Source organism: Pezoporus occidentalis, unplaced genomic scaffold (genome assembly GCF_034315485.1).
Source record: "Pezoporus occidentalis ecotype Australia unplaced genomic scaffold, CSIRO_AGI_Poc_V1 ctg1, whole genome shotgun sequence".
NCBI lineage: Eukaryota > Metazoa > Chordata > Aves > Psittaciformes > Psittacidae > Pezoporus > Pezoporus occidentalis.
The window spans coordinates 7,051,773-7,072,565 of NW_026912778.1; the positions used below are offsets into that span (position 1 = coordinate 7,051,773).

Below are 20,793 nucleotides of genomic sequence, written 5' to 3' on the forward strand. Positions count from 1 at the left end.
CACTTCAGCCAAACCTAAGCTTTACCTGTAAATTTTTATAACCCAAAGTGTGTCTATTTATTTTACTTTTCTCTGTAGAATATGATGAATTTCTGAATGGGACTTCTCAAACATCTAAGATAGAATAGGTGGAAAATGTATGGCAGAAAGCTGAGTGAAAATGGAGAAAGACAAATGGAGGAATCTGTTCAAGGTTCTATTAAGCTATTCTGTGTGGCATTTCGCGTAAAGTTTATTGGTGTAAATTGTTTCAAGCTCTTAAGACGAAAAGAATCTTAGCTAAATTTTTCATTGAAACAAGTGAAGCTATTTTTCATGGTTCTTTCCCTTGACAAGTCTGACTTAAATTGGCTGTCATTATTCACGAAAAGAAATTCCTGATTATCAAAAGGAAAGATATATATTTGATTGCTACTGTATGAAAGACAAGTATTCATAGTCTCAGTTTATAATTACACATTGTGAGCGTAAGGTAAAACTGCTTTAAACAAGTAGAGTTTCTTGATGTAAACACAGAGACCAGAATTTAACTGCCAGAATTGATTTGTTTTCCTGCATGAGGATTGCTATTCTCACGTGCTGCTTGCCTGGAGGGGGTGACTCCCAACTCAAATAACTGTGTGCTGGGGAGGTTCCTTGAGGGAAGAGAGAAATCATCAAATCATCGTTTAAATTGTGGTGACTTCCAGAGCCTGAAGGCTACCATTGTCTGAACAGCTGCTGTACCCTGGTTCTATAGAATGAGTCTTTATGGGTTTGCACTTGATCCACGGTCCTTTGAAACCCTTAGCCACAGGGTGAACTTTCTTACAGGGTCAGGATTCTGTTCATCAGCTTCACAGGGCTCAGCAAAATAAAAATTGGGGGACCAGGTAATTGTGCTTTGTTGAAGCCGAGACTGAGGCTATTATGGACTCTAGTACTAACATTTTAATTAACAATTTCCAACACATAGTAAAATTTAGAGTGCTTACAGATTTCTTCTTCATTATACTGATACAGGTAGAGCTATATTCCCACAGCATACAGAATATAGCTAGACTGCCTAATGGAAATTTCTGCCCAAATCCTCATTAATTGACTATTACTGGTTTCTTTAATGTATTATTTGATATGCACTGTATGTGGAATCCTTCTAGATCTGAGAGAAGGATATATAAAAATTTCCAATGTGCCTTTCATCTGAACATTGCATATCACCTGCTCTCATAATTTTTGAATGCTGCCATTGGAACCAAATAATCAAATCTTCATGCATAAATGAATAATCTTCCAGAGCTCTACTTGTTGAAGTTTTAAATACTGTTACAATTTTGCCTGATATATCCAAGTGAAACCTAGACTTGTCTTTTGCATAACATTATAAAATGATTCTAGCTTTATCTGATCTAGTTCACTAAAATTTTAACATGAAAATCTTATGGACTTTCTATGAACACTTCTAAGAGTAAATTTAAAGCCACTTTAAATTTATTGCTTTATTTTTCTCATATTCTTCACATGAACAACATGAGAAATATTGTTTTTGTGAAGATTTTTTTTTTAAAATTTGATAACTGTGGCTCTTTGTTGTAATGAAAACTGGATATTATCCTCTATTCCTAAGAAGATACCACAGATGTACTGGAAAGAGCTGCTCACAAGAAGACTGAAGTTAGGAATGAAAATTAGCAGGGTTACCTGCTGCTAAGGAATGAAAATTAGAAGGTAAAAATCTAGAGAACTACTAGAGTCATGGGGGAAACAAGGGATGATTTAAATGGTTTATGCAGGTGTCGCAAGGGAGAAGGATATGTATCAGGAAAAATAAGATCCAAGGGAATCCTGGCCTAAAAAAGTAACCAATGTCTTGAAGAGCCACTTCAAAATAAGTATACTTTTATAATTATAACGAGTTATTTAATTTATTGAATTTGTTTATCACGCCACAGTGAATGAGACTATTTGGTCTCTCTTTATCCACCCTCCCTCCCCCAAGTTGTCAGATGCTGATTTATCAGGTATTCAGTTGCTAGTGAAATAGTACTAGTAATTTCATATTTCAGAACAGCATCCTTGGTATGCCAAAAGATGAAGAAATATGTAGAGCATTTTTCACTTCATTTTCCATTTTCCTTCTTGGGTAAATGAAAAAAATGTTTGGTCTTTGTTCTACAAAATGCTGTGGTTGCCTTATGCATCTACAATATACTTTGACATTTTTTTATTGCTTCCTTGACTAATATAATTAGAGAGGATGCTCTGTGGTATATTGTTAATTTGTGGTAATAACATCTTTCCATTTCAGATTTCTTCACTGGCCCTAAACACTGTGCCTGCACTTCAGGTAACTGAATTTGGGTAAATTGATGGAGTTTCCTTAGTTTTCCTTTACATAACTGAAAATTTCAGACTGGAACAAAAGCTATTTAGCTAATGATTTCAATATGCCTTAATAAAATATCCTTAATATAGAAACACAAGTATCTAAATTTAAGCCCCTGAAATTGCTAAGTAATTTTCCATGCAGATTACCAATGTCATTGCAAAATCAAAGTAGAAGACCCTTGAAATTTACACTGACATGTAAATATAAACAAAATGTAAATATAGTTTGTATAATCTGAAGGATTCTCCCATATTTCCTCATGATTACTGAGATTATTTATGATGAGGCCCATTCTGTAGTCATGTATGGTCAGAAAAGGAATATATAGAAGAAGGTGCAGAAAAGGATGATGTAGGACTGCACAGGATAGCCAGTTCTGTTGAAAATAGTCAGGAAAAGTTTGCTTTTTTAAAAATCAGTAGTACAAAGAATTTATGAGTTAATTGATTGATATCCATTAATATATTGAAGGGTAAATACTAGAGGGAGAAAACATTTTAAATCTAAGGACAAGAACTTCCTTAATTATCAAAAAATTTAGGCTAGAGTGAAATGGCTCATCCTTTTGCTTGTCATGCTAATAAACAATGGTGATCTTTTCACTGGCATGGTTTATTATGGCAAATAAGGGGACTTTTTTTATTTCATCTCTGCATTATTGCAGGTCTGAACTGCAGCAAGGATAGTGCGTATATCTATGGCAGTTCAATTGAGTGAAAAAAAATTACAGCAGATTCCATGCTACACCATAAACTGCAACTCATTAATCTGTCAGAGATATACCATTGCAGCTAAAGAGAAATTAGTTGTGATTTAAATTGATTGCTGAGTACTTAACTTTAATTGACACATCCAATCTGTGTCAGAGTACTAAGATTTGATTAGTGCCAAACATCCCTAAGAACATGCTTTTCTGTACTGAAGAGCTGTAGGGCATTCATTACAAGAAGCAATGTAGATATGCTGTTGATTATGAGTTTGTCTGACTCACAGAATCCTTCCTGATGATCAGTCCCTGGATAATTCCATAGGTGGAATATTCCTTTCCAGATCAGCTTTTGGCAGTAAAATGAAGGATGACCTTATTGTTCTCAATATGGAATTACGGAACCCATAGAGAAGCTGGGAGCAACTGCAGTACTGTACGACTCCATCAGTAAGAAACAGATTTGTAAATTTTCCAGAACCACATAACTGCTCCCTCATGTCCTTATTGATGGGCCTTAAGAGAAAATCTTCCTCTTTCTAATCTTGTGACTCTTGAAATTTTGCTGTATAAGACAAGTTCCTCACATGAAAGTACGGAAAACTTTCCCTGTCTAGTCCTGCCTGAAGTTAGTTGGCTAAGCACTTTGCTGTTGGTTAGGATCTCTAAATTTAAGCCCTTGCAGGCTGAGGATGAGCAGTAGGGCCTGTTGAGTTCCTGGATAAAAGCTCTAATCCTAGACTAGTTTAAAATTGTGGGTATTCTCACCCCCTCCATTAAGTAGAACAGGCCAGATGTTTTGGGGATTTGAGTGAGGGCTAACTTGCCTCTGACCTTAGGAAGATTTAGGAAATTATTTGAGCTATTCAGAAAAGATTGCTGATGGATTTCGAACGAAGAGTTCTCTCTTTCTTTATTCATGGATGTATAAATGCAGATTTTAAGGTGTACGTTAATATTTTTAATCTTTCTGGTGTTCTGTTTTGTTTTGTTTTTCTTGTGCTTCTGAACGACCAAGTATCATGATGGGTGTCCTGTGAATAGTTTTGTTAAAGTTTTATTTAAATTTTTCCTAATTCCCTTGCAGAGTTTGACTCCAATGACTGCCTAGCAGTATTCATATTGAAGTCAATAGAACTAGAACATCCTTGGCAAAGAACTTCCTAAAATTAGGACTTCAAAATTGCTACCTGTAATATTATATCTCAGATTCCCTTACAAAATAAAAATTCAGAGTTCAGCAAATAAGTATATGCACTACTTGTGCACCAAGTACTCTTCCTAGGTGTGTCACCTGCTTTCATAACCTTTGATTCTGAAGTGGTGTGATCTCTGCTGGTGTTCTGCCTGGGATGTATGTTACTGTTTTCTTCTGAGTTGAGTAATATGTCATTTATCATCACTGCTATGGATTTGGAGGGTAAGAACTGTTCTGTCACTATTCCAGTTCAGTCTTTCCCTTATTGAAAGTGTGGGCCCACTTACAGGATGCTTATTAGTACAGAGCTATCAGTCTTTGCCATTCAACCCATAGTTAAAATAAGAATATAGTTAGTAGTTTCTGTGAGAACTCCTGGATTTTTGGCATCTGACTCCCTTGTCTTTATTACAAAACATTGAGAATCTGTTGAATTCAGTATTGTGCCACAGAACCTACTTATTTTCCAGGTTTTAGGATTGAAATATTGCAAAATGGACAGATTTAGTAGTTTTTTGGTTTTTGGTTTTTGTTTTTTTTTTTTTTTTTTTTCTGGTTCATGACCAGTAGGAACGGTTGTATTTTAGTTTCTGTGCTCACAAATAATCTTCATATCAAAAGTCAAAGACAGTAAGCCAGTTAATATCTAGGATGTTTACACTTTAAGAAAGTAATTAAACACAGTACTGACATATTGTGTAATAACATTTGTCACAGCTCTTATTGCATGTCCTAGAAATTTGTTAACTGAAGACTGACTGACTACTTCCATTTTTAATGGAAGTCGCGTGTTCTCAACTCCTAATGCATTACTCTAAAATCACATTTTTCAACTTGTTCAGTGTAATTGCTTTTTTTAAGCTTTAGCTCAGGGATTTTTAAAATGTTTGCACTTTAAATTTCAAGCAGTAGTATAAGGGATTAGATGAAAATGCGCATGGCATTTACATGAACAAACATCATGCACTAAGCCTCTCTCTTCATAGAGTTTTGCTATGTTCTCAGTTGACAAAAGATTCTGGGGTGTTTTTGTTTTGGTTTGGGTTTTTTGCTGCGGCCGATGTGTCCCTGAAGATTCCTTTTCTACCAGCAGAAAGTATTTCTTGTTAAGTGAAAAGTTGAGCTTTTCTGAGGTTATTAATTTGTTCAGATGAGGCTTTGGTATTATATTTTTCCATAGTGTTATTAATACATTTTATGTGTTAACACTTAGATTATGACTGGTTTCAATGATGGACTGAATGGGCTAAAAGTAGAAATCTCCCTTAAAAACTTGTACTTGAAATCATCCTCTAGGTCCATTATGAAGGGGGAAGTAGAGGTTACTAATTGAAAAGCCAGTCCTAATCTTACTTTGATATATCTCAAGTACCATAGTTTGTAATACTACAGTTTTACCAGAACAGTAGTCACAGACACAAATCTGAATCATTTTCCCTACTTTTTGGTAAGCTGGGAAAGAGTCTTGTTACATTAAAAGGTCTAGTATAAATATTTAAAATCTGCAAAGAAGTTATCCAAAATCAATGAAAACCTTAAGTGTAAAGTATAAACATATACCTTGAAAACTGTTGGGTTTTATATAGATATGTATTCTATATTCTATATAATATAGATTATATCAAGGTATGCAAATGATGTATTTTCTATACTGTTTTCTATAACTATAGAGTAGCCAACTTCATAAAATTCACAAAAATAAGGAAAAATATATTGCAAACCAGAGAACTATTTATTAGACTGACTAGAAACATCAAATTTTCAGTATTCTATCCCGTCAATTTTACTAGGAGTCAAGTAGCTAAACCCTTATTCAATTTAAGTCTATAAAAGAACTAAAAAGAAGGCTGTGGCAGATTCCACATATTGTATCAATGTTTGTGGAGGGAAAGCAGACTAACAATCTTCTTTAACCAGTAGTGTTATGCCGATATATTGGCTTTTATATGTTCCTGTACATTTACGTTCTGGAAATCTATTAACCGAAAAACAAATCTAGTGACTCAAAGATCAGGCAATGCAAAGACAGCTTATTTTTTAAAGCAAGGGAATAAATTTAGATTCCCCAGAAGTGCTTTTGAAGATTATTGTTAAATTATTATCAGTAAAAACAGGTTAAGAAGAAATAGTGAACACATACTTGTTTTTCATTATGTGTATTCAAAATATTTGTTTTTAATTTACCTTCAATATCTTTATGACTGTGATAAAGTGTTTGGTCAATATCTGTTCACAATGGCTCACAATGTCTAACAAGAAATGCTTCGAGGAGGTAGCTTCCTATTTTTTTTTTTTTATCTGTTTTGTTTTCTTTGCTGTTTTTTTTTTTTGTTTGTTTGTTTGTTTTTTAAATGAAAGATATGGGATTAAATTTGCTTCTAGGGTTTGATAATATTTTGTAAAGGCTTCCAATCTGGGACCTTTCCAAGTTGTGGAAAAGGCTGCAGCTACAGGGAGCTAATGCTTGTTGGCTTTGCTGCGTCAAAGCCCTGGATTGAAGTTGTTGAGAAAATAAATGCCTCACCAAACTGGAGCCCTAGAGGCAGAGGAGCAGAGAAGCCTGTGAGCTAGGATTGATTACATATGGTTTGGAGAGAGGGAGGAAGGTGGCAGTCTGTTGATCCCTGTTTTGAGACACCTGTATAGTGAATCTAGATGTCAGGATAGTGCTTCCTGGGTAAGATGGTTTATGAGCTGAAGGGACAAAGGAAATTACTTGGGAGTGAAAGAAGGTACAGAACCCAATTATTGTGCTTTAGTCAACTAACTCGGCCTGCTGAAGTCTATGCGAGAAGCGAGACAGATTCTGAAGTCACACAGGTTATTTTGCACTGTTGAAGAAAGCCATCTCTCTCAGAGATGCTGAGTTTTACCGTTGTATAAATTAGTATTAGAATCTAGGAGGATTTAGGGGCAAAAATAGAAAAAAAAAAGAGATCCAGCACAATTGTTATAATGCCCGTAATGACACAGGGAGGGGCATGTCAGTTAAAATGCATTATCAGACCACACCTTGCTGATCCCATTGGCAGTTGAAGAAAAGTAAAGCCTGAATCACAGCCTCATAATACTTCTTTTTCTACCAGCTGCTAATGCCCATATTTGATCACATGCTGTGTATTCATGGAAAATAGCTATGTATGAAACATATTCTTACCATCTCTTTTGATAAACGGTATAAATTTATAGTTTAATATTAAAGTATTATATGATGGTTTCAACTTTTGGGATACAATTTAGGATATTTCTTTGCAATATGAGTATGATGTATAAAATATGTGAGTGCACAGCTCTTTCATGCGAAATGATTACTTTGGCTATTGTAATTAAAAATGCACACCCAGAGTGCATGAAGTAGCAAGTGTTCACAATAGAATGAAGATATGAGAACAGAACTGAGTTTTTAAATGATACCAAAATAACTCAAAGTTATTCAAAGAAAGAATTTCCAGGTTAATGCTTTATGTAAGACATTTGTACTGGAGAAGTTTTCCAGCACGTATTTACTAGACTGGAGAACAGAAACCAGGAACAAAAATGACAATCGAAGAATCCTTAACTTTTTTAATTCATGTTAATGTAACCGTTATTCTAAAGACAACTGTAGTGTTTGTTTCTGTAAACACAGTGTTAGTAAATTACAGGTTAATGGAAAAACAAGGGAGAAAGGCTATATTCTTACAGTGATATATGGGGATTTATGGACTTAACTACTATTAGTGCTAATGGGAGTTAAGGACAAAATCCCCCTATATCATGATGAGATTAATTTCCATTGCTTAAATACACATTATAAGGCAGCTACACTAAAGATGTTTGAACAACTATTTCTTTTGGCCTAGCCCTTTTTTGCTTGTTGGTTTTTTTTTGGTTTTTTTTTTTGTTTGCTTTTTTTTTTTTACTATGTCTTTACATGGTATTTGTGTTCTTATACGTTAAAAAAAATTATGAGTGTTACATACTTATAACCTCAATGGAATTAATCTTCTTATATGATTGCAACAAAATATGAAACTTTATATAAGCAGCATACCTCATACAGTGTGAACAGAGCTATGTAGTGATGCCACAAACATCTTTTTACAGATACTCAGTTTTTCTGTAATAGTGACTGAGTAGATCTCAGCTTGCAAATTAGTAGTCTTTTTCTGGGTAATGCTGTAATCACTATAGCAGGATATAGACCTTCAGCAACTGCTAACCTGATAGCTCCTATTCAAACAGGTTGAAAAGATAAATATGAAAATGTAAAAGTAAGTAAGAAAATGCTGGATGCAATGAGAGTAATGACATAGGCTTTTATAACGCAATGCTGTACAAAAGTGGGCAGAAAAAGAAAAGTCAATGTAAGCAAACATATGTAAGAATTAATCGGAGGTGTGAACTTTTCTTCAGCTTTTCTAGGACACGATCAGATGGGTGTAGGTAAACAGAGTACATAAATATTTGGCTAAAGCCTAAGTCTCCCTTGGAATGAGGAGATAAAGATTCTGGAAGAACTTTTCACAAGGGCTGACATGTAAAGAAGCCATGGGTTTTAGACAGCATTAGAATAGGTGATGAATAGGATTATAAAGCAAAATTGAACCGGTGATGAATAGGATTATAAAGCAAAATTAACTGCAGTAGTAAAGACTTACACTGATCATGTGAGAGGTCCCTTCAAGATTTCTGTTCTTATTAGTTGCAATATATAGCTATGGGGAAATGGAAAATATGGTGTCTTTAAATTGGGCTGTTCAGGTTTTTGTATTGTAAAATTTTATTTTTTTTTTTATACAAAGATTTTATCTTTAGATCTAAAGAATGTTTGTTAAAATGGATCAGATGGGGAAAAGTATTTCCCATAGCATGTTTGGAAGAGCTGATTATAACACCTATCCTGGGGAATATCTATTTTAGCTAAAATAGAAAAATTACTACTAGGCTTAGAGTACTAAGGCAACTGCAAGCCTGGATTCATTCTTTTCTTCAAATGAGGTAAAAAATATGTGAAGGTAGGTTTCCCTCAATGTAAGTAAAACTTTAAAAATACATGGCCCAGCATGCTGCCTGCTCCTTAGACCAATGAAACAATCTCTCAGTGCTGTATTCTAAAACATTTACAGAATTTGGTATACCTCAAGTTGGTATTGATAGTAGTATACCTGATTTGACATTTCACCCAGGACTAGGAAGTCAAAGCACAAGACACTGCATACGTCTGGTGGTAGCTGAAGAGAGATTTTGCGGATGCCCAGCTTGAACAGGTGGATAAAGCCACTCAGCTTTCAGCACTAGGCCTTGAGGTACTAGAGTATCTTCCATGTTGTGTGTGACAGCTGGGACTATAAACTGGTGATTGTTTTTCATGAAGAATCTTGGAGATTTTATTCAACATTTAACATTTCGTTGTTGCTGTTGTTCATTACTGAAAACATTTGTTTGTGGATTTATGTATTGGCAAAGAGTACTAAAGTGTTTATGTATCATGTCTTGGTCTTTTGTTCAACTGAATGACAAAAACCTACTAAAATTTAGGAAGACAATCAGTGTTTCTTTGTAAAAGTCTGTATGCTGTTCTTTTCAATTAATTTATTTTGTAGGTGTAGAGCTGCATCTTCAAGCACCACAAAAATAGATCAGCAATGAGCAGTCTGCTTTAAAATGAGAAAGCCTGCTGTCAGCCTCATCCTGCAGCTTTTCTACTTGAGTTCAGAATGCCTGTCTTCTGCATGTACCATAGTCTAGAAACATTGTTCTTGGATGTTGGGAAACTTGAGATATTTGTCTGCTGGCAATAAGAAATAAAAGTTATGTCTGGAAACCCTGACAGCATCACACAGGTCTGTAATTAGTCATAAGTTACCCTTACAGATGGGTATTAGGATCCAGATAATCTGTTGGGAAAGTTAAATGGAACCAGCAGTCTTTATCTATGACTCATATATTTATTCTTCATATTACATAAAGATCCCATTGAATTTCAGCTACAAGTTCTTGAAAGTGTTACAGAATTTGACTGTGACTCAGACACCAAGCCTTACTGGAATAAATATAAAATCTATTCCAATTCATCTTCTTCCAAAAAATCTTGATATAAGTTATGGGTCACAGTCGCAAAAATGAATTAAATTTACAAGTCAGGACAACTGAAAGGGGAATTTTAGTATCTGATTGTGAAAACCTGGTATTCTAGGTTTCTAGATTCTGCTTTTAAGGAATTCAGTTTTTGCAAAGGGACCACACCTTTACTCTGTTTGTGCCCGTTACATGACTGCTGTCAGTAAAAACTATCAGTCTGAACTTCTGTTTTACTGTAGATACTTGCTACTGTCTTTTCAGACCTATGACATGTTTGTGCACAGAATATAGTCCTTTTCAGTTCCTGCATCACTTTTAAATTTCCATTAATGCTGCAAACACATACTGAGTTGGATCCTCTGTGGCAGAACTCTCATCTAAGGCTACCAAAAATGTCTGAGACATTTTCAAGCAGCTTTTCATCATTACAGTATCACTTATTCTAGACTGTAACTTCACAGTCAATCTAAAGATGTTGACTGCATGAAATATTTTCCTTTCATACAGAAAGTTTCAGCTCTTCATAAATCATTGAAAGGCTATTTAGAAAAGGGAGGTTTTAAAACCTGGAAGCAAGAACTGACTGTTTTTCCAGTATTTTCTCAGGCAAATGCACTTTGTTATTAGGTGGAATTGCACTGTATCTCTAAAGCTTTCAGCAGAGTTTGTCCTCAAGACAATATCTAAAATAAACTTGAGACTTGCTCTTGAGTTGGTTTGTTGCAGTGACAAACAAAAAAGTTTAACCTCATTTTTAATAAGATTATTTATTTTTTACTGACATATCTCAATTTGTAGACCAAGGAAAGAAGCCTGCCACCAGCTTCAGCAATGGTAATCAACTTCAGCAAAGGTAAAGCTGATGGTGATTTTTAAAGATCAATTTAAGTAGTCATTTTTCCTGGTCCAAACCTAAACCAAACATGAGTCAAAACTATTTTCATCACTGAAAAGTTCATTTTCTGCCCAAATTCCTGAAATTTAATTCTGGAAGGATCCAATCCAAACACTGTCTATTATTTTTTAATATTTTTTTTTCTGAATCATTTATAAATCATCTAAGGAATCAAAAAGGAAAAATTGGCATTTCCTTTACTTTGTCAGTGTCATCAAAGGAGCCCAAAATGCTGTAATTACTTCCTGAGAAAAATCTCCAGTATAGATGCCAGGAAAGAATACAGGAATATTCAGATAACACAGAAAGAGAAGGTTAGGAAAAAGTATAGAATAGTACAGTCATCCTCATAAACTTTCCAAAGGCCAGGAGATAAGTACAGTGAGATTATTTCTCCTCATTTCTGACTTGTGGTGTAAGGATGAGTTTCAGTGTTAGTAGGGAACCAGATTTCCCAGGATTTGGAAATTCAGCTGTTGCTACCTGATAACCATCATGTGCAGTATTATCTGTACTAGCCTCTTCTCTGCATAGTGTTAACCAATCTATCCACCTGCTGCACTATCTGTTACAGTTTATCAGCAAACTAGATACCTAACCCTCATGTTTTTATGCACAGCTCCATTTGGTCTCATTCTTAATAGGCACCTAAAACCACCTCTTCTCCTCAACACCTAATATTGATGTATAATATGCACCCTTGATCAGCTGTTGCAAGTAGCTGGTGCCATGCCACATCTTGTAACCTGGTTAGATGGACAGGAATTGGCTGTGTTACCATTGTCTGACTTTTCCTTGTTCCTCTCTGCTTCATCATGCTGTTGCACTGTTGTAGTATCATCCAATAGACTAAAAGTTTCAGAGCAGAACTGCATAAAACAGTATTTCCCATTGTTGTTTATAAAACTGACTGATTTGGAGCTCTTTTTTTGCATATTATAGAACTTCCGTATGGTGTGGAAAATATGCTGTATCAGGGCAGGGTGATATGATGCTGTCTGCTTAGAATGCAAGCTCATCAGGGGGATTTGCATGGATTCATCTGGACATATAACAAACTGGACAGCTGCAGACCCACTATAATGTGAAAAACCTCTTTCTACTCCTGAGCCTACAACCCAGGCCCAGGGTGTCAGAGGCAAGTTAATGATAAAATGAAGGATGTTAAATAATCTGTCTTTCAGACTCACACAATAACAATTTAATTACTTCTCCGTGCCTTGATTGAAGGGAGTTATCAAATAGGTAAAAATATTGAATACTTTTTGTAATCTTGAAACTATAAAGTGGCCTTTATTGCATGTTCACTTATTTGAGATAAATATTGTGCAATGTAGGTATTTGTCTGTCACGTCAGTATTAACACATTACTATATCCACTGCACAGAATTTTTCAGCATATTTTCACCAAATAAAGCCACATATTTCCTTGCATTGAGACAATCAACTAAAAAGGAATTAGGAAAAATATTTGGTGAAATGCTTCAGCATTAAGCTTTGCGATGTATACAAATGAACACTCCTTTCAAGCACTCTATTTAAAGAGAATAGGTAGAATAGAATTTAAACAGAAATACTCACTTGAAGATGAAGCTAATGAAATTAAAAAGCTGTGACTTGTAAAGGAGAGTAATTATGATGGTTTAAAGACGGGTTAATGTGGGTTAATGTAGGTTAAAAGCACATTTTATTTGTAAATGTAAGATAAAATTGTTAGTGTTTTAGACTACAAAAAGGTATATCACCTGCTTCCTAACAACATTCAGGATAATACAGTTCTTTAGAGACTAAATCAAGAAATACACATCAGCAAAAATGTGCCAGGAAGAAGTAAGGGATTTATGCTTTTGAATGTGTTGTCTGCACTGTTATAATTTGCCATTAGTCTCTCAACGAGTGTCCCTTTCAATAAACTTTTAGCACGTACATTATGCTAAGCATATTAATATATACTTGGTAAATACTGCTGTAAATCTGGATTAAGACCAAAGTGTTGTTCCTGACCTTTAAAATTCAGAAGACCTTGCAGAAGTTGGTCAGTCATATTTACTAGAATAAAAGGTTTTTTGGTGTGGCCTACTATCTGCTCTTTAGGCTCACTGCTCTGTAGCCTTTGCTCCATGTATTCTTTACTGTGTCTGTAAATATTTGTAGCTGAAAATGTTGGCATTGGTGTTATTCTTACCCTGTAAAACTGAACAGTATATTCTTTTTATGTTGACACTGCTTATTCGGAGATACAGTGCAAATACAAGCTTAGCACAGCTTGAGCTACAAAAAAACCCACCAAACCCTCTGTAAGCTTTTGAGGCTGTTGTGATAAAGCCTGAAATTTCCGTTCCAGTGTACCAATAAGAAAATTATTTGGTTTCCTGTAGGATACAATTCCCACATTGACAATATACATTTAAATTTAACATGACCAAGCAATACTATTGATTTATCAGATTTTTAAGGTTAAGGTCACTATCTTAAATAAAAAATGCAAGATGTTAATTTCTGTTATTTATGTTAATTTCCTATAATGAAAGAGTAATTTTATGCTGGGCTTCCACATTTTTATTTAATCTCATATTCTTTAAGATTTCAAAATTCCAATTGAAGAAAAGCGTAATAGTAGCACCATGTAAAGAAAGAAAGACTGGATGTAGATTTTCCCTTATACAGGTGATGAAACAAGAGTTTTACTTGACTAGAGGATGACTGTGAAATACTTGCTTTGTGAATATCATCAGACATGTACAGGTCTGGTACTACCATTTGGCTCAATAACACAGAAAGATTGGCAAGGCTGGACCTTAAGTTGTGCCCATCAGGAAAGTTTGTTTAAGGGAGTTTTAGATTATGTGGTTTACTTTTTCTCTGCCTCCTCAGAGTGTACATGACATAAATTCCTAAGCAAGAGGTGGCATGCCTTTTCAACACTATGAAAAAAGAAAGGGAATATGAATTCCCAACAGTAACCCATACTCTAAATAAGTCAAAAGAAATGTAAAAAAAACCCAAGCAAACCTCCAAAAGAAGAAAGAACCAATTTACAGAGTTTACCAGCTGCTGTAAGCCAAATTAAGCCGCTTTGGTTTGGCTGTCTCTTCTGGTAGCTAGACCAGGTGTGTATGTTTTTAGAGAATGCACTTACTGAAAGCTGATTTCTGCCACATGCTGTAAGTTCCCATTGTGCGTTGACAAATTCCTCTTCCTTACTGCAAACTATAGAGTCCTATAATGTAAAGTTGGCACCGTGCTATTTTGCAGCTGATCCAGGTTTGGTTTTAACCCATTGTTTTTCTGTTTTTACTGTGTTATACATAGCCAAAGCAGCAGAGGGAGCCCAAAGATTTTGGTCATCAGTGAGAGAGCCAGAGACTGGGAGAGAGACTGACAGCGCCAAGAGCAATCGCAATAGCGGCTTGGTGTACTCGGACTTCTTGAAAGCTAATTATTCAGCTGGTAGTTTTAAATATCAGTGAGAATTCAAGGTACCACTTAGTGGCCAGGTTTTATTTTGCACTTGTTTCTTACTTGAGCTCTTTTGTTTACAGTTTGGAAAAAAAGTATTTATCAAGAATTTGACTCTTTTTGAGTCTAAGAGATTGTTTTAATGACTTGTTTTATGCATAAAGATTTAGAATAAATGTTAGAACACAGCTACCTGAATTTTAAGAACTACAGTAAATAAATAGTAACATAGTGATGATTGGTAAAATACTGAACTGCTGTGAAGTGACTTTTGTTCAACGATGCAGAAATTCAGCTTGCAAAATAATGAAAGATGGTTTTGATTGTAATTTTAAGATAGACAGATGTTCATGTTTTTCAGAAGATATTCATCTTCAGATGTTCAGTTGTGAAGAAGTTAAAGCTAATAAAATAAAGGACTGAAAGTCCCATCTCCATAAAAGCATTTGTTTTCCTGAGGAGTCAACAGCTGCTGACCATAAACGAAACATACTGTGTATCAGTGAATACATTATACACAGAATACCAGCATCATAAAGGCAGCATTTCTCATAAAGTCAAGGTTGTACTTAATTGTTCAGTTTTTGAATGCATATAATTGACTGAATGAAAAACCCTGTGTTTCTGCCTGGGTTTGGTATCTTCTGTAACATACTACTTATTTTTTACAGATCAGGCTGTAGTCTATCATCTCAACTGTTTTAATGTACTTTCAATGCAACACAGAACAGAATTGAATACCATTATAAAATAGAAGTATTGTACTAAATAACACTTAAAGGAAATGTTTCTAATTCTATGCTCATAAACACACTTGAGATGTGAACTCAGGCATTCTCTTCCCAAATTCAGGACAATTTTTTAAACTGGTAGCAACTTTGTATTTCTAAATATGCTTTTTATAGTAATCTAATTGCTGGATTTTTGTGTTTTACTGACCCCGTGGTCTGTCTCCTGGTTTGTACCAGATACACCCATTCAGCCATTGAAAAGCAGCTATGGAACACTATTCTAATCATGTGGATATTGCTTAATCCTCTGGTCTAACCTGACTAAATCTCCTCGGATGACATGTCAATCTGTTTGGGATTTGCAATTTGGCAAGGCCCCCAGATACAAATTAAAGTAATTTTCTACCTGGAAAAAATTATCTGCCTTTCTCAGTAACATCTACCACTATGTTCCAAGGTGGGTAAAGGTCAGGCAGTTGTGATCATCACTTTGGATATGGGTTGCATAAATATTTGACTTTATGAATTTGTGTTATTGATTTTCTAACTATAGGTTCTTGGTACATTCAAAAGTCAAAGGTCTTTTCTTGCTCTTACTGGTAATTGAGAAGGACGGCTTTTGCTTAGGATTATTCCCTTCCCTCTTTTTTTTTGGCTGCACCAATTATTTTTAGTCTCTTCTGTCATTCCACGTATGTATCCTGACCCCTGAAACTGTTGGGATTTCAGAATATTTACTATATTTGGATTTTACAGACTCATAGTTTTTCCTTCATCTCTCTATATTTTAAACCTCTTTGTCCCCAAATTACTATCTAACTATTTTCAAAGGTATTCGTTTGCCTTTCTTCAAAATATATGAGGTATTTTTATGGGGAAAGAATGCCCATATCACCTCTTTCACCAATTTTTAAAGAGTAAATCTGTGCTCCAAGTTATTAGCATGTATGTTTTATATGTTAAATAATATTATCTAAGTTTTCTTTGTCAGTTCACAGTTCAATATCTAGTTTTACTATCTTTAGACTTGAACCTCTCTTTCTCCTTATTTTCTTAATATCTCCAGTCTTCTTGAACTCTATCTTCTGCCTTTCTTTAATAGACAAATTATAAGTGTACATACAAAAAGCATATTTACCACACTCATAGAATTCATAATATACTAGATCACTATTTCAGTTATTCTAATATGCCTGTGCAACAGCTCTATTGATGAAGGACTTTTAAAATAAAGTATACATCCCTATATACACTGTATATAATGAAATTATAAAATATTATTAACAAAGCAACTTAATGAATTGACATTTTTGAGGTTAGAAAAGTGTAACACTATAGAAACTAATATCTATCTAGTTGAAAATAGTGAGTTTGTTACAATTATCAAATAAAAGTTATGAAAAAAAGGCAACCCTTGGCTTTACTTGTGTGTTTGATGGTATAATGATGAATTTTCTGTTTGAAAGAATCAGTTGCCAAATTAAGTGTTCTCACTTCTGTTCTTAGAAGTGGATTTCCTTCTTCATTTAGTTCCAGGTGAAGAGAAGCCTTAGCTAGCTTTTGAGCTCATTGAGCACATTTAATTTGAACTTTAATCACTGCTTGAGGTAAAATATCTTACCATGGTTGTCTCTGCAATGGATCCAAAGCTGTTTATAAATATGTTGCATGTGACATTAACTGGAGGGCCTGCAAAAGAAACAAAAAACCAGTTCCTTTACCTTACTGACTGACTATAAAATATAAAAAAATATGATTTTTAAAAAATTTAATTAGGATGAAATAATGCTACATGCACAACTCATTTAGTGCACAAAGTGAATAGTTCCTAATAAATTTCCTTTTGATTTTTCTCGAAGGTAGGCTACTTGACTGGACAGTTTTAGCAATAATAAAAAGAGACAAAGTTGATTATTAACTTGCACAGATGTTTCTGTGCAAAAAAAGAAAAAAACCAGCACCTGTTTGAAATATATAGTAACCTAGGTTTTCATGGGTGTTTCAGCAAGCAGTGTATGCGCTTCTCACAACAATTAGGGATAAAAATAGCCTTCACTCAAGGCATCTGCTACCTTTAATGTTATCTGTCATCATTGGTAACAGAAATACATTGTTTCTGCTCTTATGTCTACTGCTTACAGGAAAAAAACGTGGATAAGAAAGAAAGATTCTATTCTCATTCCTCTCAAATTCACAAAATGGTTAATAATCTGTTTAAACTGAATTTTCTGTTACCATGAGTCTTCAGGCAACTGCTGTTCTGTCTTATCTTGCATGTGTGATGAATCAGTAGTGGCAGCGCAGTCATTATGATAACTGAACAATGAATTGTCTCTTCATGGAAAAGGTTTTAAATTATTTCTCTGAAAGTCTCTGTAAAAATGGCATGGTGGTAGAGCATGTTAATTTGTCCATTAAATCTTATCATTTTCAATCTCTGTGCAGCAGAAACAAGATTTTTTCCATTGCAAGGTTTTTTGGTCACCCTCTTGCCCTTTAATATTCTTCTATACCAATAATCCAGTTCAGGACTGGAGAACCTGGTTTCTTTTTGTAGTTTTAAGCAGCCACTAGTAATGAAAGATTTGTATCTGGAATTTGAGGATTGGTCTTACAAACCCTTACATAATATTTCTTTTTAGGGTCATTGAAGAAACATCTTCCCTGCAACTGTTGAGGCTTTGCAACTAAAAAAATCTAATGTGACCAATGAACTCAATATTAAATACTTGAAGATCCAGAACATCCATTAAAAATTCTGCCAATAGGAAAAAATTTGAAACATTCTTCTTTCTTCACAGCAACAATTGCTTTGAAATACTGTGTAGCAATTTCAACAAAACATCACTACGTGTACTTCAGTCACTGTAATACACAAGACTGCATCCTATGGAACAGAATTCTCAAGTAAGGAGGTATTGATCTGCAGTCACTTTGACACTACTTTCACTTTGATATCCAGTTAATTATTTAGAGCTGTTCTTGAGCATATTCAGTATTTCTTAGAATTCAGTAAAAGCTTAACATAGACAGCTCCCGAAAAGGATCAAGGGGAAAAGAAAAAGCAGGGGAGATGAACAAAGGCAGAGTCACTAAAAACTGTCAGGGAGAAAATTGTACTTCTTGGCTATGTTAGATTATTTCTTTGCAACACAGATTTCTTTTAAAGCATTTTCATGTTATAGTGTTTGTCATCATTTCAAATTTGGTATGATACTACCTTGATTAAATTATTACTATGCTTTGAGGTATAAGTGTGCTATATCAAAAAACATAGTTGCTTTTATAAAGAAAAAGCCATAAATCACTACAATGCTTAATTTCAGAAGCAGTATTACAACAGTATAGTTAACATCTAGTTAAAAACAGTGCAAAAGGAGAAGCTAAAACCAGCTTACAAATGATTTAGAGATTATTTAAAGATACTGTGCTGAGAGTAAAAAAGAACTTCCCAAAACATATTAAAAAGAAACACAAATGAAGCTGTTAAAACTGGAAGTCATATTCAAACACAGGAACTCAGACATATGGAACATAGATTAAAGACAAGGAATAAAAAACAGAGCTGACACTCACTAGACACACAAATGCTAACAGTGATAACTATCTGCAAGGAGTTACAAATAGAATCCTGCCAACATCTGGAAGGTGAATTCAAGAAAAGATGATTAAAAGTACCCATGAAAGTGAAGAAGGTCAGAAGAGAAAAACTAAGTCTTTGAGCATCTTTTGTCCCCAATTGCTGTGTCAAATACTGTAGCTATTCTGATGGAAGATTTGAATGAGGACTGTAGAAGATGTTTCAGACTAAGTGATCAGGACAAACTGACAGGCTGAGGTGATATCAAGCCAGGCAATAACAAAATCTTTGTAAAAGTGTGGAAATATAAATCACTTTGAGTCAGCTATAACCTGCATCAGTTTTGTTATCAGCGGAAGCAAGTGTAACTTGAATTAAAAAAGCTAATCAGACTTCAGGTGTGATAGTGGATGACATTGACAATGAGCTTTATCCCTGTAAACCTTACCTCTGTACCAGCCAAACTGGTAGAAATTAGGACAACTATTGTGATTAACAGATGTGGATTAATAGTATTTTTGCTGAAATAGTGTCTCTCAGGTCTACTGAAACTCTCTGAAAGAGCTGATGAGTGCATGAGTAAAGGCAGTCTAATAAGATTAAATAAGTATTAACTTTAATTGTAGTGTATAATTAAATTAATTAAACTAGTTTATTTGGAGTTTTAATAACTTTTCAACATGATCTTTTTTCAAAGGGTCTTTAAAGATGTTAGTCTTAAATGAAAGACGGTGCCTTTTGCTTTAAAGTTACTTACTTTTAGGAATAAATAGCGATTTTTCAAACTGCAAGGTGATTGCTGGTGCGTTACCCCATGGATCTGCATTGAAAGGCCAAAACTGCTTCCAGAAGTGATGAGATGAACATATTTATCTAATTTATTTTTTTAAATTAAATCTTGGTTTAAGAAGCTCCTAAACTAATGATTAGGTGAGTACTTTTTGTCAATACAAAGGCAAGGAATGCTTTACACTTTCCTATGTAAATCCCAAAATTTCCATGTTTCCAAAATTAACACGTTGTTACCAGTGTTGTGATCTGGGCTATATAGATTTAAAATTATAACACCTCTTCTGTATCAGATTAATTCTGAGCATCTTGAGGCTATGACAATTTTTACACATGGATTACATAATTGTGTCCAAATTTGAAAGGCGATAAAGTATTTCTCATATTTATAAGAAACAGAGAGTCTGGGATGTGGAACAGCTGAGTAAGAAGAGAAGCGTCTTTATATCGGTTTGATCTACTGGGTAAAGTAAATAATTTGTGGCTAGAACAAAGATTTTGCAAGGTTTCTTAAATTTCTGGTTTTATTCCATAGCTAAATAAATACCAACAGTCTTCTCTATTATTTCTGCTGAACAAGAACAGATATGCAGAATTCCTTATCCAAAAGCAGGGCATTCAGACAAAATGATTACATGCTATTGACCAAAGTTAACTATGACTAAAATCAGTAGTTAAAGATCTTGTCTAAGTAGGAATTTTACTGCAAGAATAAATTGTTTAAAATTATTGACTGAATTCTCTTATTAGTACTCATTCTGTTTCTTTAAAATTGTTGCCACATTACAAATTCAAAAAGGCATTAAACCTCAGCACTTGCCACCAGAAAGTGGCAAAGTCACTGAAGGAGATACTTATTCTTAGTGATAGGTCTGAATCATTCTGGGCAGATTTGTTCAAAGTGTGTAGCTGTCTAGAAGATTTAGAACGTGCACTTTTTGAAAAAGAACAATGTCAAATTAGGTTTTGTCTCTTTAAATTTCAATTGTTACAAAACAAGTTTC

At 34.4% G+C, this 20,793-nt stretch overlaps 1 protein-coding gene across 4 annotated transcripts in view; it reads right to left on the bottom strand.

Moving 5' to 3' along the window:
* GLRA3 (glycine receptor alpha 3) overlaps nt 1-20,793 on the bottom strand; it is a 74,877-nt gene that overhangs the window by 35,229 nt on the left and 18,855 nt on the right. For all 4 annotated transcript variants that reach the window (XR_009964764.1, XM_062618635.1, XM_062618718.1 and 1 more), the window contains exon 3: nt 17,042-17,109. Coding sequence is in view for 3 of the 4 variants with exons in the window: in XM_062618635.1 (XP_062474619.1) it covers nt 17,042-17,109 (68 nt within the window). In the remaining variant the exon portion in view is untranslated. The remainder of the gene's footprint in view (nt 1-17,041; nt 17,110-20,793) is intronic.